The following is a 27,085-nucleotide window of genomic DNA, read 5'->3' on the forward strand; positions in this document are numbered from 1 at the left end:
CAAACGTCCTCTAATCTCCGTTTGAGAATATATATATATATATATATATATATATATATATATATATATATATATATATATATATATATATATATATATATTACAAGCAAGCAGCAAATTAAAACAGACAAACTTCTATACATGTGTATACTGTATATATTTATAAAATGTTATTTTATAAATATATATTTAATAACATATACTATATAATGAATTAAATACAAAGTAAAATGAAAAGTAAAATAATATATTTTACGAATACATTTAAAGCAAATGCTCTTGTGCGAAGCTGTGGAGGAGGACTTTTATTCTGCTTTAACGCCATTGATTCGCCGTGTTGTGTAGATGTATGTCGTTTCTCTCTTCACTCGGGTTCACGGACGGGTTTCCATTTTCACGGTTGGATTCAACCAGAACAACAATAATAATATGGATCCGGAAATGGAGGACAAAACCCTGGAGCTGATGGTACGTGAGGACCAACAAATAAGACACTGTATGAATATATGATACTCGTGCTGCTGGTGTGGATGTTTGTTTTTATTGTAATGCAGTTTCACGCGGGCTAGAGAGAGAGAGAGGGAGAGGGAGGACAAAAACACAACAGCGGCCCGAATCGATATAGCTAAACATTCGACTGTTATCATGTTGCGCTAAAATGTCTTATTGTGGTTTTGTCATTAAACCGACTTTCCGCTTTCGATTTGACGAGTATATCGCGTATAAATGTCGAGGAAGCGTTTGCGTTTCGCTGGTCAGTCATTGCGGCACCGCTGCGTCATATATCACATATATCATATCTCTCTAATCTCTAAATGCGCTTCATATGGCATAAACATGCACTTGATGTGCTGTGCCAGTCTGTTTGACTTTCATGTATTGCACAATTAATCTTTATATAGCAATAGGCGCTTCATATATCATATATAGTCTGTATAAGCTTCGTTTGCATCATTGAATCATTTTCCTGTTATTGTAAAACTGATTTGAAACAATCTGTATTGTGTAAAGCGCTATAATAGGTGACTTGACTCGACCTTTAAATAATGAATAATAATCTGTATGCGCCTCATGTATTATAAATGAGCTACAAATATCACTCGGTCTATATGGGCTTCATATATGAAACTATATTCTCTTCATTTATTAAACAATATACATGAGCTTCATATGTCATGGATAGTTTATATGTTATTTGCTGTATCACAAAGTCTATATGCACTTTGTATATTCAACCATCTATGTGCTTCATATATTAGATCATTTATAGGTGCTTCATATATTAAATGCTATAATTCATATATTAAATAATCTATATGTGCTACATATATAGTCTATACAAGCTTAGTTTATTAATCTAAATGTGTTTCAAATATGAAAATCTATATATTAAACAATCTCTATGTGCTTCATGTCACGATCTAAATGCGCGTCATATGAAATAATCTATGTGCTTCATACATTAAATGATATGTGCTTCATATATTAAACAATTTCTTATGTGCTTCATATATTAAACAATCTGTATGTTTCATATGTCGTTTAGTCTATGATCTTCATGTAGCTTTCATAAAATCTATATGTGCTTCATTACACCGTTTATTTATGCTTCATTCATCTATGCATTTACACGTGTATACAGTAGCTCACAGTGTTGTGAAAAACGCTATCAAAATAAAATCAACTTGTTGTATTACAATCTACATGTTGAATATACAGAATCTGTTTATGCTTCATACACCCCTCACAACATACAGTATATGCTCCTATATTCATTAACTATGTAAACATGTTGTTAATTTCACTTATATCCCATATACAGTCTGTGTGTGCAGTATATTTTTGTTATAGTCTATATATTCTATAGACATACTTCAAATATAACATAATGTGCATCATGTTACACAGGCTATACATGCTAAAGTGAGTATAGTATTGTATGCATGTGCATAAAACATCTACTAAATGACTAATTAGCAACGTTTACATTATTTAGTTACCAAACTACATGTGTGTGCCCTAATAAGTCAACTGCACTGCTGAATCTAGCGTATATAAAGGATGCAGAGGGCGTAACCAGCTCACTGTCTCCAGATCTGTCATGGTTATGCTGATCTTCATCTTGGCTCATGTTAGGTTCAGCTCAACAACACCCTCTCTGTTAGGCCACAGCTGCCTGGACAAACACTGCCCGGTTTGTTTTGAATGGGATTTAGAGTTTATTCTTTTATTACAGGTTGTGGATACAGATCTCTGAACAGTTATTATTAGTTTGTGAACTAGGAAGATGGTAAGACATGAAATGACCAAATTGACTTGCTTTAATTTACGGATTTAAATAACCAATTTTACCTAATTAGCTTGATTTATATTCAAGCTAATATTATATTTAATATATGAGACATTTCATGTCAATTCAACCAGAGGTCCCTGGCAAAAACACCCCAAAAACATGAATAAAATTTAATATTTTGGTCATGGAGTTGCATTTGGATTGCCATAAATATGGGTCTGAACCATATAGGGCATTAAAAATGAAGATTACAAAAGAAAAGTTGACTAATAAGAATCTAGAAGGCTATTGAGATATCTTTATTGCTTTTAGAGTTACGGCCATGCAAACTTTGGAAAAAGACTATTTATGGCACTCGGACGGGTGTGTTCTGCAATGGTGTTGATCGAAAACAAAACGAGATGCATTTCTGGTTTCAACATTATTTATCCTTTCCATATTCCTCTTTGTAAGAAAAGAGTATCAACTCTATGCAAAGTGACTTACATTTGGATTTTGACCACTAAAAATGTTTATGAAAGACCATAATGTCTAAAAGAAATTAAATCCACATAACTCCATGGTTCTCCATGAACCATATTTGGGCCTTAAAAAATAAGATAAAGATACCAAAAGAAAAGTATGCTAAGGGATCTTTAATACATCTTAAGTTACATGCATGCAAACTGCGAGTAAAAAAAACCCCATAAAAGTACTTCAAATAAAAGAATAAACGTTTTTTTTGTTTTTTCATTTTTTTCATTTTTGGACTATCACCATTGGCATATAATGCACAAAATAGTGGATTACTTACTAGTATGCACATTCATAACATTTAATTTTTTTGATTTCTTCTTAATTTATGTATTTCTTTCGCCAGAAAAAGATTATCAAAATCAAAAATTTTAGCCAGGGAAGTTTGAAGTCTGAAATTTGATTGATTTGACACGGAACGACCCATATTATATTAATAATCATCAACATGATATAATATTAATAAGTAATAAATAAATCTAAATGTCAAAATCGGCATATTAGAATTAAGATCACGGCTGGTATAAATTACATTTTAAAATATATTAAAATAATATTGTTTTTTTTTTTTATCAAATAAATGCTGCCATGGTGAGCATCTTTCATTAAACATTTTTAATGTTTCCAAACTTTGTATAATAATTATTAATATATACATTAAATTGAAAACGATGATAAAAATGGAATATCTTTTGACGTGCACGAATACACACGCTAGTGCATGAATGTCTTGAGTGTGTAAAGTTTGTTCACTTTGTTCATCCATACTCTACTCTAAACTAGGTCATATTTTTGTGCACAGAAGGGGAGGAGCTTATGAGGCCACTCCCTCTTCTCAGCTCCACTCATTCATGATGGTGTGTGTGTGTGTGTGTGTTGCTCACTGTTGCTCTAATACTGTTTTTCCCCTCCTCACTTTCCTCACTGACTCTCCTCTTTTCTCTTTTTCATGCTGTTTCACTTGTTCGACCCCACACATTGGTTATCTGCATGCTCTTTCTTTCTTTCTTTCGCTCTTTCTTTCGCTCTTATTTTTCTTGTCTTTTGTTAATTCCTTTATTTGTTCTTTCTTTGTTCATTGACATGTTCATTATTTCTGTCTTCTACCTATTGTTCCCATTGTCCATTCTTTTCTTTTGTCTTTTCCCCCTTCCTTTGGTTTGCTGTTTCTTTCATTCTGACTTTCTTTTGTTGGACATTATTTATTCTTTCCTTCTTTTTTCTCCCTGTTTGCCTCTCTTTCTCTCTCCTATGGCATATTCGCATTCTGTTTCTCCCTTCTACTATATCCTCTTCTCCTCCCCTCCCCTCTCTCTCTCTCTCTCTCTCTCTCTCTCTCTCTCTCTCTCACAGTGTTCTTTGCCTCGTTCTGTCTGGCTGGGTTGTTCGTCGGTGGCAGAGAGTCTGTGTGCTCTCAGATGCCTGCAGAGCCTTCCCTCCTCCCGCGCACACAACCAGGTTCTGCTCTTCTCTTCAGTAGCTCCTTTTCTCATCTCTCCTGTTCTCCTCTTTCCTCCTCCTCTGTTATCCTCTCTCCTCTCCTTTCCTTCCTCTCCTCTCCTGTTCTTCTCTCCTCATCTCCTTTTCTCCTCTTCTCCTCTCCTGTTCTCCTCTCCTCTCCTGTTCTCCTCTCCTCTCATGTTCTCCTCCCTCTCCTCTCCTGTTCTCCTCTTTCCTCCTCCTCTGTTATCCTCTCTCCTTTCCTTCCTCTCCTCTCCTGTTCTCCTCTCCTCTCCTGTTCTTCTCTCCTCATCTCCTTTTCTCCTCTTCTCCTCTCCTGTTCTCCTCTTCTCTCCTCTCCTGTTCTCCTCTCTCCTCCTCTCCTCTCATGTTCTCCTCCCTCTCCTCTCCTGTTCTTCTCTCCTCATCTCCTTTTCTCCTATTCTCCTCTCCTGTTCTCCTCTCCTGTTTTCCTCTCTCCTCCTCTTTTCCTCTCTTGTTCTCCTTTCCTCTCCTGTTCTCTTTTCCTCTCCTCTCTCCTGTTCTCCTCTCCTCTTCTACTCTCTCCTCCTGTTCTCCTCTCATCTCTCCTCCTCTCTTCTTCTCCCATGTTCTCCTCTCTCCTGTTCTCCTCTCCTCTTATCCTCTCATCTCTCCTCCTCTTCTCCTCTCCTGTTCTCTTCTCCTTCTCTCCTTGCTCCTGTTCTCTCCTGTTCTCTTCTCTCCCCCTCTTCTCCTCATCTGTTCTCCTCTCTCCTCTCCTCTTCTCCTCTTCTCCTCTCATCTCTCCTGTTCTCCTCTCCTGTTCTCTCTCCTCCTCCTCTTCTCCTCCTCTCCTTTCTCATGTTCTCCTCTCCTGTTCTCCCACCTGCTCTTCTCCTCTCCTCTCCTTTTCCTCTCATCTCCTCCTCTCCTCTCCTCTCTCATCCTCCTCTCCTCTCCTGTTCTCCTCTCCTACTCTCCTCCTTCTCTCCTGTTCTCCTCTCCTCTTCTCCTCTCTTCCTCCTCTACTCTCTTTCTTCTCCTCTCCTCTTCTCCTCCTCTACTCTCTTCCTTCTCTCCTGTTCTCCTCTCTTCTCCTCTCCTCTCCTGTTCTCCTCTCCTGCTCTCCTCTCCTCTCCTGTTCTCCTCTCTTCTCTCCTCTCCTCTCCTGTTCTCATCTCCTCTCCTGTTCTCCTCTCCTGTTCTCATCTCCTCTCATGTTCTCCTCTCCTGTTCTCCTCTCCTCTCCTGTTCTCCTCTCCTCTCCTGTTCTCCTCTCGTGTTCTCCTCTCCTGTTCTCCTCTCTTCTCCTCTCCTCTCCTCTCCTCTCGTGTTCTCCTCTCCTGTTCTCCTCTCCTGTTCTCATCTCCTCTCCTGTTCTCATCTCCTCTCCTGTTCTCCTCTCCTCTCCTGTTCTCCTCTCTTCTCCTCTCCTCTCCTGTCCTGTTCTCCTCTCCTCTCTACTCCTCTCCTCCTCTCCTGTTCTCCTCCTCTCCTTCCTGTTCTCCTATTCTCTCCTGTTCTCCTCCTCGACTCTCTTTCTTCTCTCCTGTTCTCCTCTCTCCTCCTCTCTTGTTCTCCTCCTGTTCTCTGTCTCATGCACTGATTGTGTGTGTGTGTTTGCTTGGTCGTCTGATATATATGGAGATGTTCATGCAAGTTTAGTGAGCTGTAATCAGTTGTCATAGTCGGTCTGTATAATTATAGCCTGGATCTTGTGAGAAAATAGAAAAGGAAGTTCAGTTTACCTGAGAGTCTGTCTGTCTGCTTTCACCCGTCTCTTTCTCTCCGTCTCTGTCTGTTTTCTACAGTCTCATCATCTCATATCCGAAGTTTTTCCATTGAGAAGTGTGATTAAAAGTCGATTGGCAGCTCATTGTGTTGAAATAGACACTCAGTATTGTGTTTATTTGAGGTTATTGGATCATGTTGATATTTACTCGGTGTGTGTTGGACTTGAAGCATTGCTGCACAGACCGATCAGTGTGTGAAATCAAAGTACAGCGCTGTACAGTGTTTCGGAGGTATCACTCGCGATGTACTTTGATATCACACACCGATCGAGTCCAACACACCTAATGTGATTCTCTATACCTGTGTGAACTAACTTCATACATACTGAAAAATCACGGTACAAGCTGATTCATACACATTCAAACTTAGTGAAGATGCTGCTATTTTGTATGCATGTGTGATTTCAGTGGCCAGATGTGTTTTAGGGCCACAGTGCATGTGTTTAAGGATGTCTATTGGTGAGACGTGTGTATTTATGTCAGGTTTCATCGGTTCAGCTTTCTGTCATTATCTTTGTGTTTACTTTTTTAAGGTGCACATGCATGTACTTGTTTGTTTTCTAACCGCTTGTGTGATCAGGACTCACTGTGTGTTTAAACACAGAACTAAGCACGCAATGAGCCGATTGACCCAATGAAAGCAATGTGAAATGAAGCTCCTCCCACCCGCCTTCAAGCTCCTCCTCTTCCTTATATTCTCTTCTTTATAAGAGTGCAACATGTTTTTGGAATGTTTTACCCAGAATGCACCTTTCTCAATGCCCTACCTAGCATTCAGTCAGACACACAACTCTCTTATCTGTCTCTCTCTCTCTCTCTAGAACATGTCAGTAATGGAGTCACAGAATAACACGGATGACATCTCGCCAAAGAAGACAACAGTGTTCAAGGTGTGTGTGAAATGTGCCTAATTTTATGCTGTTTTCATGATATAAAATCTGTTATGGTATATTACCGGTACAATGTAATTACTCAGTGACCCAATTTAGATATCACAACATTGAACGTGACATCATCATTTATCACCTAAATAACCCTGTTCAGGCAGTAATTGTTTCTCATGAGGTTGGAAGGTATTTTCAACACTTACAGGAAGTAGTCTGATTTTTTTTATTGTTTCTCTCATAAAAATCTGTGTTATTATCATCAGCTAAAACTAAAGGCAGCACATTTTATTAATGGTGAATATAAAAATATTTTCTCATTTTCATGTACTTTTATGTACTAAAATAGCTAAAACTTTATAAATTAAGTAGAGATATTTTTAAAAGTCAATAATATTAACAAAAACTGTAATTGTAATATAAATGATACAAAAATAACACACAAAAGCAAGTCATTTGGCCAGGAATTTTTATCAGTGACAAACTCCACAGTCATCTGGTCATTTAATTTCAGACTGAATTTATAAGAAGGGCTCAATTGAGCAAAGTATGGTAAGTCATGCATTAAAAATATACTTTAATTTCTGAAAAACTGTTTACAAGAATAATATTACATCACTACGCTACTACAGTTAATGGGAGATGTTAAGAAGAACAAAAAGGATACATTGCATACATTTTTTAAACAAGCCATTATTATGGCAGCAACAGGTATGACAAAAGTAGCCTGGTCAAAAAAAAAAAATTCTTATGCAAATTAGAGGTTGCATTAACTTATTTCTGCTCATTTCCAAATTTTAAAATGTTAAGAGAAAATTCAAGACATTTGAAACATGGTGTATCAATTTTCCTAATAGCAGATAGGATATATAAATAAATGTGACTGACCACAAGTGTTGTTACCGTTAACTAAAATTAAACTATTAACACATTTTTGTTAAACTAAAGCTGAAATATAATTAAATATTAAATATTATATGAGAAAAAAAAATTCAGTTAGTTGCTCAATTTCTAATTTTATTTAGATACAACACTAAAAATAAAAAATAATACTGACAATAAAATAAAAACAAACGTTAATAGTAAAATAAAAACAAACGTTAATAGTAAAAGAAAAACTGACAAAAGCACATCACAAAATTACTAAAATTAAAATGAAAATATAAAAATGCTAAATATGATTCAAAACAATAATAGTCTAATAATACTAAAACAACACCGCTGATCACATGAGAAGTGCATTTCTGGGTTTGTGGACCACAAACCTCACATCTCCACCATGAATAATCCTCATCCAAACACATGATCATCGTTTTATCACTGAGCTATGAGAAACAGGCCACATATGCAAATAAAGAAACTCGATGACCTAAATATAAACTCAACCAGCTGAGTGTGAAGTTTTGTCAAGCTTGTGTTCTCACTTTTCCGTGTGTCCAGTTAGGGAACGGGTCAGTGGCAGGATCTAGAAAGAGGCCGTCTCAGGGGAACTACGAGAAGGAGAAAGACCTGTGCATCCAGCTGTTTGATCAGTGGTCAGAGTCTGATCAGGTGGAGTTCGTGGAGCATCTCATCTCACACATGTGTCATTACCAGCACGGCCATATAAACTCGTACCTTAAACCCATGTTACAGAGAGACTTCATCACCACGTTGCCAGGTAACTAAACACATGCGCACGCACCCTAAACATTGGCTACACTCCAACACGCACATTAGCAGAGTCAGAAATGTGTCTGTGAACCACACACTCACATCACTTCGCTTACACAGACATCTGATAACATGTAATGTCAATCTTTGTATGATTTATGATAATAAAGGATCGGATCATGTGCAATAAAAGTGGTAGTTTAATCAGATAATGACATAAAAATGGTTCTGCAGACATTGACTTTGAGGTCAGACTTCAGTCATTTAAGTAATAATAATAAAAAATATTATTTTACAGTCATAATTTAAAGTTTACACATAATATATAAAAGTCACAAGTTTACATGCACCTTGCAGAATCTGAAAAATGTTCTGAAAAAGGTTTGATTTTTATTTATTTATATATATATATATATATATATATATATATATATATATATATATATATATATATTAGCGCTGTCAAACGATTAAAATATTTAATCGGGATTAATCGCATTAATGTCATAGTTAACTCGCGATTAATCGCATTAATTGCACATTTTTATCTATTCTAAATGTCTTTTGATTTCTTTTTGTTACATTATTTTTTTTCTCATTTTAATGCTCTCATCAAAATGGAAAAGTGGATAGTTTAGTGCAAATGTTTTTTTTATTATTATTATTGAAAATAACAGTGGAATAGTGTTCAATTTCACACTAACATATACAAATAATCTCTCACACAATGTAACACTGTCTATCAATAAAAGGGTCAAAGAAATACTGACGAGGTCTTGATATTGACGAGGGGGTGGAGAATTCGCATCATCTCTCTGTGTGTGTGTGTGTGTGTTTGTTTGGCCATCATCAAGTGGTGTTTCAGACTGGACGTGCTGCGATGATGATAGCTCAGTTCACAACGACAAAACACACTGATCTTGGTCTTGTCAATGGCACAATTTGGCAAAAGCATGTGATAAAACTACAAAGTTTGCTAGGACAAAAAGACCGTTAATCGTGCGATAAAAAAATGAACGCCGTTAAAATGGGTTTGCGTTAACACCGTTAATAACGCGTTAAACTGACAGCCCTAATATATATATATATTTATTATATATTATATATATTATATATTTATATACAGTATTTATGCATTTAGCACAAATACAATATTAAGAGTAACAAAGCATATATATAAACAACAACCACATAAATTAACAAGAAAGAAATAATAAGTGTGTTTACTTTTTTGAAGAAGAAAAGGGATCCTCAACAACAACAAGATTTGCATGTTGTACATCTAAAAAATCTTCAATAGCTTATTCAAGGCTGCACTAAAAACAAACATTAAAAAAAGTGCAAATTTTACAATCCTTATCTTTAATTTGATTTATAAAAAAATATATATTTTGCAAGATATGACCACAACTGTATGATGTCATGATGTTATGACGTTCCTGAAATCATAAAGGAAGCTCTTCCTCCGTGAAGAACGTGCACCTTATGACCGCGGCTGCGTCTCAATCAGCTCCTGGTTCAGTATTCAGGGCACTGATCAGGGAGTCACACATTTTAAGGGCCTTCTCAATCGCTGAATCGTTCCAGTGCACTGAAAGCACCCTAAGAAGTCCCACAATGCAGTGCACCATAAAAACTAGTGAAATACTCACCTTTCCTTTAAGTTCTGAAGCGTGAAACATGAGCCAACACATAATGACAACAACAGATGTTTTTAAAAATACAAACCATCATTTTATTATATTTCAGCATAAACGCACATCGCTAGAGAGGTAACAAACATAATCTAGCTAATATTTATAGTTTATTTAGACTGAAATGTTACATGCAAGTATATGTAACAAGCAATGTATTTATCATAATGTTTATATAAGCAATGTCAGACAGATACCAGTTGTAATGCTGTACAATGAGTATGTTTTCATGTGGCTGAGTCCCGTGTGACTTCACACACCTACACTGAATGATCTCACTTCATCTCTCTGTTTCTAGCTCAGGGTCTGGATCACATAGCGGAGAACATCCTCTCGTTTCTAGACGCTCGTTCTCTGTGCTCAGCTGAGCTGGTCTGTCGAGAATGGCAGCGGGTCATATCAGACGGGATGCTCTGGAAGAAGCTCATCGAGAGGATGGTGCGCACGGACCCGCTGTGGAAAGGCCTGTCAGAGCGGCATCAGTGGTAAAAACACACACAGATGCTCATTTGCATTGTTAAGCTAAACGCACGAGTTTGAAACGGTGCAATCTTTATTTAAATTCTTTATTGTCATTGTTAAAGACAAGTACAATGAAATTATTAGTCATTAACACTAAAATCTTATATGGAAAAGCTTCCGTGTTGTGTTCAGCAACACATTTATATGACATAGTGTATGTATGTATGTGTGTATATATATATATGTATACATACATATATGTGTGTGTGTGTGTGTATATATATATATATATATATATATATATATAATATATATAATATATATATATATATATATATATATTGATATATATATATTGTTTTGGCAACTAGCTGTAAAGAAATGTTTTTTTTTAATATTATATTTTTATATTTTATTTTATTGCAGTTAAAGGTAGGGTAGGCAATTTCGGAGAGGCTAGCAATAGCGAGCTAGCTTTGAACGCGTGAGATCCCACCCTCCCTTCAGAGCGTCTCCAAAGCCACGCCTCCTCCCAAACACATGAACGCACAGCAGAGTCTGCGAAGCTTCACGAGACGAGAGTATGCAATGATTGGACCAACATATTTTGGTCCCGTGTCTTCATGTACATGTCTGATATATGTACATGTTTTAATATTTAGACCACTTCTATTATTGATTTTTCTCAGCATGTGAAGAGAGTTTCAACCAGAATAACAAAAGTGTTGAAAAAAATTATGTACCTTTTGACGTTTGTTTTATTCAGGTTACAATTTCTTTATAGTTTTAGTTAATGATAATAACCCCAAGCTTAAGTCAAATTTTTTGCAGTTAAGTTATGTAACAACTTTCTCAACTGTTTTTATATATTTTTTTCATACTTGCTGAGCTTTGATGATACTTAAACATACAGTGCAACTGTCTTTACTGTTCTTAAACGTCCCATCATAGCTTTTGCATTTGGTTAACACAAAAAAATATTGAATGAATCTCAAACATCAATGGCAATGCATGAACCTTTGCCAGAGCTGTGCTGAATATGTGTACATTGTTGTCCCGGTCAGGTACTAACATTTTCAAAATGATAATATCCGTCTGCGAAGAACAATGTTGCTAATTTTGGCTTTAAAAACTCAAGTGAAATTTGATCACTTTTCTGTAGAAATATGATCATAATCAGTTCTGACAAACCCAGAAATGCATCTGATGATTGTCAATCCTGTGAAATTATTAGCAGAAGCTGTTATTATTTTACATGTGTGTGTGTGTAAAATATGTGCTGAGAATATTAATGAAGGATCATATGAATGTGGAAGGATACATGACCATGAAGTCATGTATCCGTTCTGTATTATTTGGGTTGTTTAAATGGTTTATACGTCTTTTGAATCTGATTGGTAGTTTTCTTTTTTGTTTGTTTTTTGTCTCCAGGGAGAAATATTTATTTAAGAACCGAACAAACGAGGTCCCACCCAATTCATACTACCATTCACTCTATCCCAAAATTATACAGGACATTGAGGTGAGCATTTATTCAGTGGTCAGTTTATCCATCCACTCTGCCTCATTCATTCATCCGGTCTCCTGTTTCCTCATTGTGTCTCTCTAGACGATTGAGGCGAACTGGCGTTGTGGGCGTCACAATCTTCAGCGGATTCAGTGCCGGTCAGAAAACAGTAAAGGTGTTTACTGCCTTCAGTACGACGATGATAAGATCATCAGCGGCCTACGAGACAACTCCATTAAAGTACTTGTCTGTCTTTCTATCTGTATGTCAGTTGTTATCGCCGTTACATTGTGTGCGTCCCAATTTGTATACTTATGCACTATTCTGTGCCATTTAGTAGTATAAATAGTGTGTGATTAGTGTGTTCACACTAAAAATTCCAAAAAAGAAGGGTACCGAGTCAACCTTTCTCTTGAATGTGTTTTCATGATAAGTGAATGTACCCAGTTTTAGCTTGAACCACAGATTAGCTTATAACGCTAGTATATGGGGGCATAGAGTAAGTAAAAATCACTAGTTAATACCACTAACACGGTAACATAATGAGGGTCCCTACCTGCAATCCAAAGCAGTGAGAACTTTGTAAGTGTGCAGACAGTTTAATAAGAAGATACTTTAAAGACAGTCCACTTGAGCCATCTTTGGAAAACAGCCTCAACCAGTCAAACCACGAACGCCGATTCACCTCTCAGAAATATCACCTCTGTTAAATAAAATGTATGGGTGACTGAGTAGAAGGGAAGAAGAGGCCCCATACTTTCAATATTTTTACCAAAAACATAGCTCAAGCATTTTCACTCTGAGAGGTGAACCGGCGCTCTTGGTTCGACCGGTCGAGACTGTTTTCCAAAGATGGCTCCTGCCTGTATACGCAAAGTGCACTGTCTTTAAAGTATATTCTTATTAAACTGTCTGTACACTCACAAAGTTCTCAATTAATATATATAAACAAGCAACATTTGTAAATGAGTAGTTCTATATTTCTCAATCGTTTTTAATTTGATTATGCTATTCTCAGTGCTTCATGGGATTGTAGTTCTTTCTATCGCTAAAGCTGTTAATCACATAATAATTTTTTGCTTCAAATCAATGTGTGTAATGTTATGATTCACCTTGTTGCTGTTTGGTTCATGGCTTATAACACTTTAACAAAGACTTTTTTTCAAAAAGAAAGTGAAAAATACTTCAGGAACCAGCGCCACTAAAAAAGTGGTTGGGCACTGTTACACTGGTACATAGTGAAGGGGGAGGGGCTATCAGCTTGCAATGTTAAATTAAACGCACTACACAGTTGAGCACATAGTAGGAGTGTATAGTACATCATTTGGAATAACGTCTGTCTCTCTCAGATCTGGGACAAACAGTCTCTGGAGTGTCTGAAGGTTCTGACGGGTCACACTGGTTCGGTTCTGTGTCTGCAGTATGATGACAGAGTCATAGTGACGGGCTCCTCTGATTCTACTATCAGGTACACACACACACAACACCATGGTCAGTTTGGGGTCAGTAGGATTTTTTTAACGAAAGTAACACTTTTCATCAAGGATGCATTATCTAAAGTGACAATGTTACAAAAGATTTCTATTTCAAATAAATGCTGCTCTTCATGAAATCATTATATTAGAATGAAGGATCATGTGGCACTGAAGATGTTAAATTCAGCTTTGATCATTTTATAATATAGTACAATAGAAAAGTCTTCTTTTATTTTGAAATAATATATCACAGTATTCCTGTTTTTTTTTTATCGTGTTTTTGATCATATAAATACAGCCTTGGTGAGCAGAAGACGCTTCTTTTAAAGCATTAGCAATATCCTTTGACCCCAGCCAAACGTTTTAATGCTACTGTACATTGATGAGAAATTTCCCAAATTTAATACTAAATATTTTACAATAAATGCTAAAAAGAGATGTGCATTGATTAAACAAATCCCTTGTACGCAGATCTAAAATATGTCTTTAGCCAGAAATCACTTTTTGTAAGTATATATTTTTAAAGTCCCCTTGTAATCAATAATTTAATCGCTTAAAATTCACCAAAAACGACATATTTAAACATTTTGTCCTTGAAAAATTCTTCATGCCTTAAAATAGCTTGAATGTAACTCGACACCCTTGTCTTTAGTATATGTTGTTCTATGAATATGCAAATGAGCCCCGCCTCCACTCACTCAGATCCACTCGTTGACGATCACATGTTGATTTGATTGGTTACAAGGTAGTTTATGAAGTCAGAAACACCAGCAATTTCAAACCACGTTTTTGATTTTTTTTTTTTTTTTTTTTGGGTTCACTGCAGTTTTAAGGAGAAAGGACTTAAAGCATATTAAAAACAACACATAGACATATAAAACAACATTAAAAACTTTCACCACAGGGAGACTAAAAACGATTTAAAAAAAAAAAATAATAATTATCTACTAACTAGAAAAGTGTGTGAGTCCTTAAGAATGAAAATTAAAAAAAAATGTCAGTACAGGGCTGATGAAACTATATAGTTGAAAATGTTTCACACACGCTAGCTCCCTCCGGCTGAATAATCTCCATGAAAACAATGACCTCACTTCCCTAGCAACTGTTTAAAGCTCCGTCCGGAGCTCCGTCACCTTTTCCAGCGCGAGTGTGTGTGTGTTTCTCTCTCACCTGAGAGAGTTTTGTGGGAGAAACTCTCCAGCTGCATAAATCAGGTTTACGTCACCCGGAGTGGAAGCGCGAACGGCCGGACGTTTAACACCTGGACAAGGAAACGACTGTGTAATGTGATCGTGTTTAAAGAGCATTAACACATCAGTTGGCCGCGTTCAGCTCGAGCGGGGTGTTTCAGCTGCCGGTGAGGTCGTTCACATGTCATTTATGGTCCGGTGTGTTTTATCAACAGCAGAGCAGTTATTACAGGACATATTTACAACTTTCAAACATGAAACCTGTTGGAGAAACAGTGAAGGAATCTGTTATTCCTGCAGCCTGTTCTGTTTTACAATCAAAGTGACTCATTCATGAAACATTCGTAAATATAAGAGTAAATATGAGAGTGATTTGCGCGAAAAGAGACCTTCCCGAAAACTCTTCTCCTGATTCACAAATACTTCGTAAACGTCAGATGTGATAGTCAAATGTGGGTTACACTTTACGGTAAAGGTACATGAATTATCATGAATTCATGTATAAGTTAATGCAATAATCATTCATGCATTAATTTCTCATGAATCATCAGGAACTAACACAAGTTCAACATTTTTCATTGATGACTTCATGAATGAACAACGCCTTAATTAAAACATTAACTAAGATGAGCACATCATCATGAATTATGATTTATTTCGCATGATCATGATGTTTTCTTTGTTCACATTTGTGCCACCTTTCAATAGCACATTGTTCATCAGTGTTTCAAAGGACCTAGTCACCACTTTAGTTAAGGGGCCACACACATGATGAAGTCATTGATAGATAATGCTTACTTAATGATGACTTCTGTATTTGATGTACTATGAGCTGTGATTGCTCTGTTATGGTGTCTGTCCAATAGCCATCGTTAACTAAGCATTAATCTATTAATGACTTCATCATGTGTGTGGCCCCTTAACTAAAGTGGTGACTAGGTCACTGACCTAGACAAAGAACAAAGAAAACATCATGATTATGCGTAATAAATCATAATTCATGGTGATGTGCATATCTTAGTTAATGTTTTAATTAAGGTGTTGTTCCTTCATGAAGTCATGAATGAAAAGCGTTGAACTTGTGTTAGTTCCTGATGATTCATGAGAAATAATGCATGAATGAATGCATTAATTTATACATGAATTCATGATAAGTCATGTACCCTTACCGTAAAGTGTTACTGAAATGTGTGTGTTAATAAATTCCGACCAGTCGTAAATGGGATGCGCGTGCACGTTCATTCTCAATTATACCATAAATCAGGCCCATTATATCCGACTGACATCTATATGCATATAATAACATGATTGAGAATGAAAAAGAAAGATTTCTCGGATGCAGAAATTGAAGTTTTATTCAAAACGCCACATTTTATTTTCAAGCGTACATAGTGGCGTATCAGGTCCTGAAAAAGGAAGCTTGACAGCATATTACAGATGCAGTTAATGGAGTTTCATCTGTTAATCGGACAGTCCCGGAAGTGAGAAGAAAATAAGCTTGACGGCAAAAAACGAATTAGTTCACTTCGGAAAAATCGTATTCAAACTGGAGAAGGACCGCCATCGATCACCAGATCTGCTATTACTGGCTCTCATTATAAAAGTAAAAAGAAAAACCGTATGTAATTACTATATAAAATATTTGGTAACACTTTATTTTACAGTGTCATTGTTACATATGTTGCATGTATTTACTATAGTAATAACTATAAATTATGCATAATTACATGCAACTAACCCTAAACCCTAATCCTAACCCTATAGTAAGTACATGTGAAGAGTTCAGATGCAAAAGCCTCTAAATGCCATTTGAAATTTTCTTCTTTAATGATGATTTTTATCAAACTTGTATATTTAAGTTCAGTAATTTCACTTAAATGGCAATGATAATTACCTATTAATTGTTATTTAAGTGAAATTACTGAACTTAAATATACAAGTTTGATAAAAATCATCATTAAAGATGAAAATTTCAAATGGCATTTAGAGGCTTTTGCATCTGAACTCTTCATGCACTTACTTAATATTACTCAGTACTTAAATCTATCATTACAGTGTAACAATGACACCTTAAAATAAAGTGTAACCAAATATTTTTTTTTAAATGCTGTTTAAATATGTACCCATTGGTGAATTAAATGCAGTCTTATTAATGAGCAAAAGTTCGTATGTTAAGCGCACCATTTACGCATGGCTGGGAGCAGGTGTAGATTTCTTGCGTACCAACTAACATTTAGAAAATACGAACATTTTAAAGGATTAGTTCACTTTTGAAAAACTTTTGCTGATAATTTCCTCACCCCCATGTCATCCAAGATGTCCATGTCTTTCTTTCCTCAGTCGAAAAGAAATTAAGGTTTTTGATGAAAACATTCCAGGATTTTCTCCATATAATGGACTTCAATGGGAACCGGATGGTTCAAGGTCCAAAAGACAGTTAATAACAGTTTCAGATGCAGCTTCAAATGTCTTTAAACGATATCAGACGATGAATAAGGGTCTTATCATGCGAAACGATCGGTTATTTCAGAACTTATTCCAAAAATGTAACTTTTCTAAGGACAAATGCTAGCCTTGCTCTATTCTGTGAGGCGCGTTTGCAACGTCACGTATTACGTAATTACGTTCAAAAGGTCACGGGCGACGTAGCCGAAAGTACAGTCAGTGTTTACAAGTTGAACGCATAGGTTGAACGTGCAAACTAGCTCAAACACCGTTTCCAAAAAAAGGAATTAAAAGGAAAAACAACGATGTCGGACGATTTTGATTCTGTACTTCCGGCTACGTCGCCCGTGACCTTTTGAACGTAATTACGTAATACGTGACATTGCAAACGCGCCTCACAGAATAGAGCAAGGCTAGCATTTGTCCTTAGAAAAGTTACATTTTTGGAATAAGTTTTGAAATAACCGATCGCTTCGCATGATAAGACCCTTATTCATCGTCTGATATCGTTTAAAGACATTTGAAGCTGCATCTGAAACTGTTATTAACTTTCTTTTGGACCTTGAACCGGCTGGTTCCCATTGAAGTCCATTATATGGAGAAAAATCCTGGAATGTTTTCATCAAAAACCTAAATTTCTTTTTGACTGAAGAAAGAAAGACATGGACATCTTGAAAGACATGGGGGTGAGTAAATTATCAGCAAAAGTTTTTTCAAAAGTGAACTAGTCCTTTAATGAATCCGAAAATTTACGCCAGAACCACTTTACACACGATTTAGACACAAATTCGTTCTGCTCGTGTTTCATGAATGAGACCCAATGTGTCAAAAGGATGCATTAAATTGTGACAGTAAAGACATTTCTAATGTTTCAAAAGATTTCTATTTCAAATAAATCTGTTCTTTTGAACTTCCGACCTATTCATCAAAGAATCCTGAAACAAAAAATCACGGTTTCCACAAAAATATGAAACAACATTGGTTAAAAGACTGGAGTAATGATGCTGAAAACTCAGCTTTGATCACAGGAATAAGTTACATTTTACAATAGAAAACATCTATTTTAAATTATAATGATAATATTCCACAATATTACTTTTTTGCTGTATTTTGATTAAATAAATTCAGCCTCAGTGAGAAGAGGAGACTACTTTAAAAAGCAAAAACTTTTGAAAAGTAGTGTAAATCAATGAGAATTCGTCCACATTTAATGTGATTTATTTAATCAATACACATTTGTGTAGCTATGCTATTTTGTAGCTTAGTTACTGTATAGGCTCACATTCCCTCGTATTGTGTACTAATCTGTGATATTTTCCCTGTCTCTGTCAGGGTGTGGGACGTTGGTTCTGGTGAGGTTCTCAACACTCTGATCCATCATAACGAGGCGGTTCTGCACCTGCGCTTCTGTAACGGGCTCATGGTGACGTGTTCGAAAGATCGCTCCATCGCCGTGTGGGACATGGCGTCCGCCACCGACATCAGTCTGCGCCGCGTGCTCGTGGGTCACCGCGCTGCTGTTAACGTGGTGGACTTTGACGACAAATACATTGTGTCTGCGTCTGGAGACAGAACCATAAAGGTGAGTGGGTGGGAGTGGTCAGTGGGTGGGAGTTGTCAGTTGGTGAGCAGGTAGGAGTTGTCAGTTGGTGAGCAGGTAGGAGTGGTCAGTGGGCGGGTTGGAGTGGTGAGTGAGTGGGTTGGTGGGAGTGGTCAGTGGTTGGATTGGTCAGTGGGTGGGAGTGGTCTGTGGGTGGGGGTCAGTGAGTGGGAATGGTTGGTGGGTGGGTTGGAATGGTCAGTGGGTGGGTGGGAGTGGTCAGTGGGTGGGAGTGGTCAGTGGGTGAGCGGGTGGGAGTGGTCAGTAGTGGTCAGTGGGTTGGAATGGTCAGTAGGTGGGAGTGGTGAGTGAGTGGGTGGGAGTGGTCAGTGGGTGGGAGTGAACAGTGGGCGGGTTGGAGTGGTCAGTGGTTGGATACGTCAGTGGGTGGGAGTGTTTTGTGGGTGGGTGTCAGTGAGTCGGTGGGAGTGGTCTGTGGGTGGGGGTCAGTGAGTGGGAATGGTGAGTGGGTGGGAGTGGTTAGTGGGTGGGTTGGAGTGGTCAGTGGGTGAGCGGGTGGGAGTGGTCGGTAGTGGTCAGTGGGTGGAAAAGGTGAGTGAGTGGGTGGGAGTGGTCAGTGGGTGGGAGTGGTCCGTGGGTGGGGGTCAGTGAGTGGGAGTGGTCAGTGGCTGGGTTGGAGTGGTCAGTGGTTGGATTGGTCAGTGGGTGGGAGTGGTCTGTGGGTGGGGGTCAGTGAGTGGGAGTGGTAAGTGAGTGGGTGGGAGTGGTCAGTGGGTGGGAGTAGTCAGTGGGCGGGTTGGAGTGCTCGGTGGTTGGATTGGTCAGTTTGTGAGTGGTCAGTGGGTGGAAGTGGTGAGAGTGGGTGGGAGTGGTCAGTGGGTGGGTTGGAGTGGTCAGTGGTTGGATTGGTCAGTGGGTGGGAGTAGTGGGTGGGTGGGAGTGGTCAGTGGTTGGATTGGTCAGTTTGTGAGTGGTCAGTGGGTGGAAGTGGTGAGAGTGGGTGGGAGTGGTCAGTGGGTGGGTTGGAGTGGTCAGTGGTTGGATTGGTCAGTGGGTGGGAGTAGTGGGTGGGTGGGAGTGGTCAGTGGTTGGATTGGTCAGTTTGTGAGTGGTCAGTGGGTGGAAGTGGTGAGTGGGTGGGAGTAGTCAGTGGGCGGGTTGGAGTGGTCAGTGGGTGGGAGTAGTCAGTGGGCGGGTTGGATTGGTCAGTGGTTGGATTGGTCAGTGGGTGGGAGTAGTCAGTGGGTGGATTGGTCAGTGGGTGGGAGTGGTCAGTGGATGGGAGTGGTCAGTAGTGGTCAGTGGGTGGGCGGAGCTTTAGTGATGGATGATTGTCAGATCTAGATAAAAAAGGCCGTGTGTGTCTGCAGGTGTGGAGCACCAGCACTTGCGAGTTTGTACGGACACTTAACGGTCACAAGCGCGGCATCGCCTGCCTTCAGTACAGAGACAGACTCGTGGTCAGCGGGTCTTCGGACAACACCATCAGGTGAGACAATGTGTGTCTGTAAGTTTACTGTGTGATTTGCAGTTGAACTGTTTTGTCTTTGTTCCTGTTCACAATAAAGAATTTTTTTCCTATGTATTTTGTTCTCGCCATACTAAACGTATTTGACGTATTACTTCCACAAGAAAATGTGTCTGTTTAATATTACAGTAGTACACATTTTTCATACAGTAAAAATAATAATACTGTGAAATATCATTACAATTTAAAAATAACTGTTTTCTATTTGGATGTATTTTGTAATTTAATGTAATTTATTCCTGTGATCAAAGCTGAATTTACAGCATCATTACTCCAGTCGTCAGTGTCACATGATCCTTCAGAAATATTTCTATGCTGATTTGCTGCTCAAGAAACTTTTCTGATTTTTATTAATGCTATTTATTTATTTAACAGAATTTTTTGTAAGGATAAATATCTGTACATCATTTTTAATTAATTTAATCCATCCTTGCTACATAAAAGTACTAATTTCTTACAGACCCAAAAAATATCTTGCTGACTAAAAACGTGTCATTGTTTTGAATAGTCAATCCACACTACAACGCAAAAGCAGCTTGGGAGAGCATCTTTAAAAAAAATGCCATCTCAATGTAGATGGAAGGACGAAATGTATAGAAAATCTGGATTAAGTGTAGACATACGTGTGTGTTTTCAGACTGTGGGACATTGAGTGTGGTGCTTGTCTGCGTGTGTTGGAGGGTCATGAGGAGCTCGTGCGCTGCATCAGATTCGACAACAAGAGGATCGTGAGCGGAGCGTATGATGGGTGAATACACACACTCGGTCACAGCACCATCTGTTTCTGACAGGCCGTTCAACTGTCAGCCTGGTTAATATCGAGCACTCATAACTCACACGCACATTCTCTCTGTTCCTCTGCAGGAAAATTAAAGTTTGGGATTTACAGGCAGCTCTGGATCCTCGGGCCCCTGCCAGCACATTATGTCTGCGCACACTCGTGGTGTGTGTGAATAAAATAATTCCATTATCATATTTATAAATAGTTGAATTTATGTTTTGTAAAATTTCTATCTGGTTTGTATGGAAGCTTGTTTCCACCACGGTATAAAACAATTTGAAAGATAATTGCGACTTTTTATCTCGCAATTCAGACTTTTTATCTCACAATTCTATTTTTTTCTTGCAATTGAGAGTTTACATCTCGCAATACTGTAAAATCTATGGCGAAATCTCACAATTCTTACTTTTTTCTTGTAATTCTGACTTTCACTCAGTTATGACTTTTCTTGCAATTCTGACTTTTTCTCTCAGTTGAGTTTACATCTCGTAAATCTGACTACTTTTCACAGAATTGTGACGTATAGACTGGCAATTGCGAGTTATAAAGTCCAATTCTGAGGTTTTTATTTCAGAATGGTGAGTTGATATCACGCAATTCTGAGAAAGTCAGAAGTGTGAGATGAAATGTCACAATTACCTATTTTATTTTTTTTATTCATTGGCAATGCAAGCTTCCATAGGTTTTCCATATTTTTATGGATACATTTTTCATTGTCATGCAAGTCAATTTCACATATGATAAAACAATCAACACAACAAGAGGTCACTGCAGGTTTATTAACACTGCTAATTACCTCAGACAGTTTGAAATGATCATTTAGTAAATATATATGGAAATTAATGTAAAACATAATTTGTTATTTTCAAATGAACCGTCACCTTGTGCTACCTTGAAGCTAGTTTGAGAAACTGCAGGCTATTCGAAATTTAAGTTGTTAAACCACAGGGACTACCACAGGAGGAGTCAAATTAATTGGTGAATCGATTCTTTCTGGAGCGTTAAAACTGAAAAAAATAGGATTCCTAGATCTACTAATAAACTAACTTTTAATCAAACTGATTCACTGAATAGGATTCCTGTCTACACTATTAAATTGGATAGCTAGGAGGAATCAGATTCTTTTAGAGAATCAGTTCGTTTAAGTGAACCATTTCAAAAAGAATCGATTCATGTCTTGACTTCTAGTAGCTTGGCCAACTTCCCCAACCCTAAGTGACGCCTCATTTGAGAATTTTGTATTGTGTTTTACATATATTTCCATATAGGTTAACCAAGTGATTATTTCAACGGTGCTGCTGCGTTTACTCCCCAACACCGGACTCACCGCTTCGAGTGTGTTTGCGTAGTATGTTTTTGTGTTCTGTTAAGTGTGTGTTTTCATGGCAACCTCTCGCAGGAGCATTCTGGGCGTGTGTTCCGACTGCAGTTTGATGAGTTCCAGATTATAAGCAGTTCCCATGATGACACAATCCTTATATGGGACTTCCTGAATGTCTCCACCAATGGACAGTCAGAGGGGCGATCGCCCTCGCGGACATACACGTACGTCTCCAGATAGCAGGTACACGCGCAGACCAGAGTTTACAACAATTCACCTGCTCTTTATTTCAGTATGGTACAAGTTGACAAAATACACTGATCATTCAAAAAATATATATTTTTTAAATACACTTTTCTCTATAGTTCTGTATCAATTTGTTTATATTGTAGTGGTTATTTTGAAATTGTATTTCAAAAGAATGAAAAATATTTATGTGTATAAAGTAAAATGTTTTTTTTTTCTATTACTCTTATGTAATTTTTATTCATATTATTGTTTATTATAATAATTTCATAATTATATCATATTATTATTATTTTATTTTATTTGTTCATATTGTGGTGATTATAGTCCATGGCGGCCCATATAACTTAAGTAGGAAAATGATAAAAATTGGCACACTTGTAGTGATGGTAATGAATGGTAATTTGACCAACTCTATAGCGCCACCACCAGGTCAAATATTCACTTTTCAAAAGGTTATAACATCTGAATCTGTTGTTCCAGAAATATTTAATTTAGTACACCTGATTCCACTCAACATTTTACTTTAACACTCCCGCCATTACAGTAGTAGCCATTTTGAAAAGTACAGTAAGCTTTTTCTTTTGCTACTCCACCAAATTTTGCCCAAATCTCGCTAAAATTTGCTTAAAGGTGCCTTGTGTCAAAAAAATCAAATCATACTCCATATTACATACCAGATGGGGGCAGTATACCTCCAGAAAGTGAGTTGTGCCGTGGCCGCGTGTACTCGTGTATTGCAGTTTGGCTGGTGGTTATGTTGCCTCCCATGGCCGAAACTGTTATTATGACACCTGCCGGGCCGGGGCTAGTAATTTAGCATGCTAATTCAGGTTAATATCTCTGCAGCACTGTAACCTGACATATAATGACATCATCACCCTTATTTCTTCTCATTTTTTTGATGGGTGTAGCTCATTTTTTGGATATTTTAACCTCAATTCTTACACATGGCACCTTTAAATGATCCGAGCCTCACAGACATGACTAAACATATTATTTTAATCCATCTTTATTCAAAAGTGTCATGAACTTAATATATGTTGACCCAAAATTAGTTCAGAGGCTGTATCGCGACAAAACTTTGATTTGTCTTGCTTTATCGGAACCATAATCTGAGGATGCATGCCAAATTTGGGAGCAGCTCTACCTACAGGATAGGAGATCTGAAAAATAGTCATAACTTTTGAACAGTGTGTCAGCATGTGTGTGTTTGTACCTGGGTAAGCGTTGGACAAGTCTTTCTTCCTCTTGGATTAGAAATGTGTTTTTTGTTCATTTTGAGTATTTTTTATTTATTTTTTTTGGTGTGTTTTTACCCCTCTGGCTCAGCACTGCTGTTTCTGATGTTTATTTATTATGTTAAAGCAATATTATATTAAAAATGACTCTTTTTTTTTTTCATTTATTCATATTGTGCTAGTTACTATAGTTGCAATTCATTTTTCATTCTTTGTTAAGCTTATTTATTCATTTAAAGTCTATTTAGTCTGATATTTTGAGTTTTCATTCATATTATTGCTTATCATAGTCATTATTTTATATTAAAACAAAATATTAATTTGTTTGTTTGTACTGGAGTAGTTAATATAGTTTCAGTTTATTTTTCTTATGTTGTTTTTGTTTATGGTCTGTCTCTCCATTTCAGGTGCCTCTTCTATGTGCCAGTGTGTCCTGGGAGAGCTGAGAGCTGATTGGTTGTTGGCCGTGTCAATCACAGAATCGTGCCTCCTCTTCTCTTTCCTACACAGATCCATGCTTTGCCAAACAGACACATGCTGCTCTAAAGATTCAAAACACTGTTCTGCTTTATCTAGTGGGAAAAAGAAGCACAATGACACACACACACACAGATGTTGACCGCTTCAAAACTTATCTGTACTACGACTGCTGCTCAAATAACCCGAAAACATCTCATACTCACAAGCTCTGCACTACTAACAGCTTATTTCCACACAAGGATCACTGTGTTATAGAGAAGCTGGGATTCTGGGAGTGACGTATGGATGATGGACAGGGAAATGAGACTTTTCCGATCAGCTGTGTGAGAGAAAGAGACTCTCGCGGGAATAAAAGAAAAGAGTGGTGATGGTTAAGGACGCCTGTTGCCTTTTCTGCCCACTCGCCGTTGTTTTCATGCCTCTTCAGGACACGGGACACTTGTTTTTCAGGATGGCGGTGTGGAGCGCGAGTCCGTCAGCATGCATGACTGTCTGCTCTGATGCCTCTTCCCCTTTTGTCTTTAGTTTTTTTATGATTTCGTTGTTCTATTTAATTTGCCTCATCTTTTCAGTCTGGTTCTGCTAGGCATTGTATGTCTGTGTCACTCAATGTCTGGTTTCTTTTTCTCTCTGCCTGCTTGCTCATCGAGGGCTGAATCTAGTTGTAAACAGAATTGTCTTGTCAGATTGTGTTGTATATTAAAAAGAGAGAGTTTTTTTAAGAAAAAATATTATGAATAAAGTACTTGACCATGGTCGTGTGTGTGTCTGAAACATACTCTACACACAAGCACAAATTTAAGTTTATAAGCTGGATTTCGCTTGATGCGCTCCTAAATTGCATTCGAATTTAATTGCGTTTTTGTCTACGGTCTGATATTCTCTTTCAGATCGACTATTGTCATTACCGAGCAAAGATGTGAAGAGAATCTTCCTGAGGTGGTTGGTTTGAGTTAATTAAGCTAACCATACCTGAATAAGGAAACGATCACATTGAATATCGAAATCGAGTATGTGTTACAGTATTAATTTAGTAGTTTTTGTTAATATTTTAATTTGATTTGATTTTTGTACTTTGTTTTTGATTTTAATTTTAAAGTTCTAGTAATTTTTTTGTTAGGTTTTAGTACTTTAAAGCTGTGTGATTTTTACCCCCATCTAGTGATGAAAAGATATATGACCATCCAGTGAAATATTAGTTTCTGTTCCTCTCAATTCCGATTTTGTTTGAACTCCTACGGTGGCAAATGTAGTCCAAGATTAACATGGCTTCCAGTTCGGCCTCGTCCATGAGTGTTAACTCAAACTTAAACGCGAAAGGTGAAGCTTGAATTAACGGGTATGTCCCTCTTTGGCTAATGTACTTTCAAGATGGAGGAGCAACTTGACGACCGACATTAGAACCCCTCAACCGTATGTATTTTCAATGGCATATTATACACTCACGAGAATACTTTACTACTTGAACAAAGTAAATATACATTAATGAGCACACATATTTTTGAAAGAACTAAGTGTTTTTAGCTAAGAATAAATTAAGAGTTACACAGTGTAGAATTAATTTTAATTTGATTTTTGTACTTTATTTGATTTAAATTTTAAAGTTCTAGTAATTGTTTTTTTTGTTATGTTTTAGTACTTTAAACAAAATGAGAAATGTTGCTGAAATAAGTTTATATTTTTATTTAATTTCATGTCTTTATTTCAAGTAATGAAAATGTTTTTATTGTTGTAGTTTTCGTTAACAATGTTTTTCAATATTTTAGATGCCACGGACTGCCATAGTTCATCTTTGTGCAAAGGATCTAACATTTAAAAGGTATTTATTCAATTTCTTATTGAAAGACCCAATTCATACTGTGAAAAAAAGTCTAATATTATCTGAGAATATTTATTTCTATTGTTACATTGTTTTTCTCTCAGTAATGTAGGCTACTGTTTGATTAATTTAGTTTATATTATATTTATTTTAATCCTATATTTATTCATCTATTTATTTATTTTATTTTACATTTTTATACTGTTTTTCTCCCAACTTTTGCACAGACCCTGCACAGCTCCCCAGTTTGAAAACCACTGGTTTAGAGTATGTTTCTGACCTCAGGCCTTTAACTTAACAGTGTAAATTTCAGGAAAATCCTAATTGATTATCAATAACAATCAATATGACCTTTGACCCCCAGTAGTTCAGGCAAAACAGCTCGTCCTTGCTGTTGTCAGAGCGGCCACTAGGTGTCACTGGACGCCCACAGACAGCCTCCAACTCGACTGACACTGACCCGAGTTCATCCAGGCAGAACAAGCCTGAACGCTCCTGATGAGCTGTCGGTTAAAGCGCCTGATTGATTAAATAATAAGCGGATGACAGAGTGCCGTGGCCCGTGGGCTGTGGATTATTCCAGACTCGTGCCAACAGAGAGAATTCTTCCAGAAATCCTGTCTTGTCTTGGTTTGTGTGATAAACAGTTTGACAGCGTCAGTCCATTGAAGTTGAGCCGATAGTGTTGTTCAGTATGTCAGTCTCTCTCTCTCTCTCTCTCTCTCTCTCTCTCTCTCTCTCTCTCTCTCTCTGTAAGGTTTTTGAACTAGATTTGAG

The 27,085-nt window shown here is 37.3% G+C and overlaps 1 protein-coding gene across 4 annotated transcripts; it reads left to right on the plus strand.

The window, feature by feature from the left end:
• Nucleotides 1-313: 313 nt before the first annotated feature.
• fbxw11a (F-box and WD repeat domain containing 11a) lies at nt 314-25,244 on the plus strand. Of its 4 annotated transcripts, none has more exons than XM_039663010.2 (14): nt 327-468; nt 4,160-4,264; nt 6,843-6,911; nt 8,346-8,565; nt 10,551-10,737; nt 12,146-12,236; nt 12,324-12,461; nt 13,571-13,689; nt 18,664-18,913; nt 20,263-20,381; nt 21,058-21,168; nt 21,285-21,363; nt 22,601-22,765; nt 24,417-25,244. In XM_039663010.2, the coding sequence occupies exons 1-13, from the start codon at nt 346-348 to the stop codon at nt 22,760-22,762; spliced, it is 1,773 nt and encodes a 590-aa protein (XP_039518944.2). In that variant the 5' UTR covers nt 327-345; the 3' UTR covers nt 22,763-22,765; nt 24,417-25,244. The 4 variants fall into 4 exon arrangements, with proteins under 4 accessions (XP_039518946.2, XP_039518945.2, XP_039518944.2 ...); XM_039663009.2 differs by having other exon boundaries at nt 22,601-22,746; XM_039663012.2 differs by lacking the exon at nt 4,160-4,264 and having other exon boundaries at nt 314-468.
• The last annotated feature ends 1,841 nt before the right edge of the window (nt 25,245-27,085 follow it).

The sequence above is a fragment of the Pimephales promelas genome, chromosome 9, assembly GCF_988280905.1.
Source record: "Pimephales promelas chromosome 9, fPimPro1.hap1.1, whole genome shotgun sequence".
Taxonomy (NCBI): Eukaryota; Metazoa; Chordata; class Actinopteri; order Cypriniformes; family Leuciscidae; genus Pimephales; species Pimephales promelas.

What these genes read in the sequence shown, in the direction of transcription:
- fbxw11a (XM_039663009.2), top strand. Translation starts at nt 346, where the DNA reads ATGTATGTCGTTTCTCTCTTCACTCGGGTTCACGGACGGGTTTCCATT. An exon ending in TACGAGACAACTCCATTAAA is followed by an intron (nt 12,462 to 13,570) that starts GTACTTGTCTGT and finishes TGTCTCTCTCAG; the next exon opens with ATCTGGGACAAACAGTCTCT. An exon ending in CTGGAGACAGAACCATAAAG is followed by an intron (nt 18,914 to 20,262) that starts GTGAGTGGGTGG and finishes GTGTGTCTGCAG; the next exon opens with GTGTGGAGCACCAGCACTTG.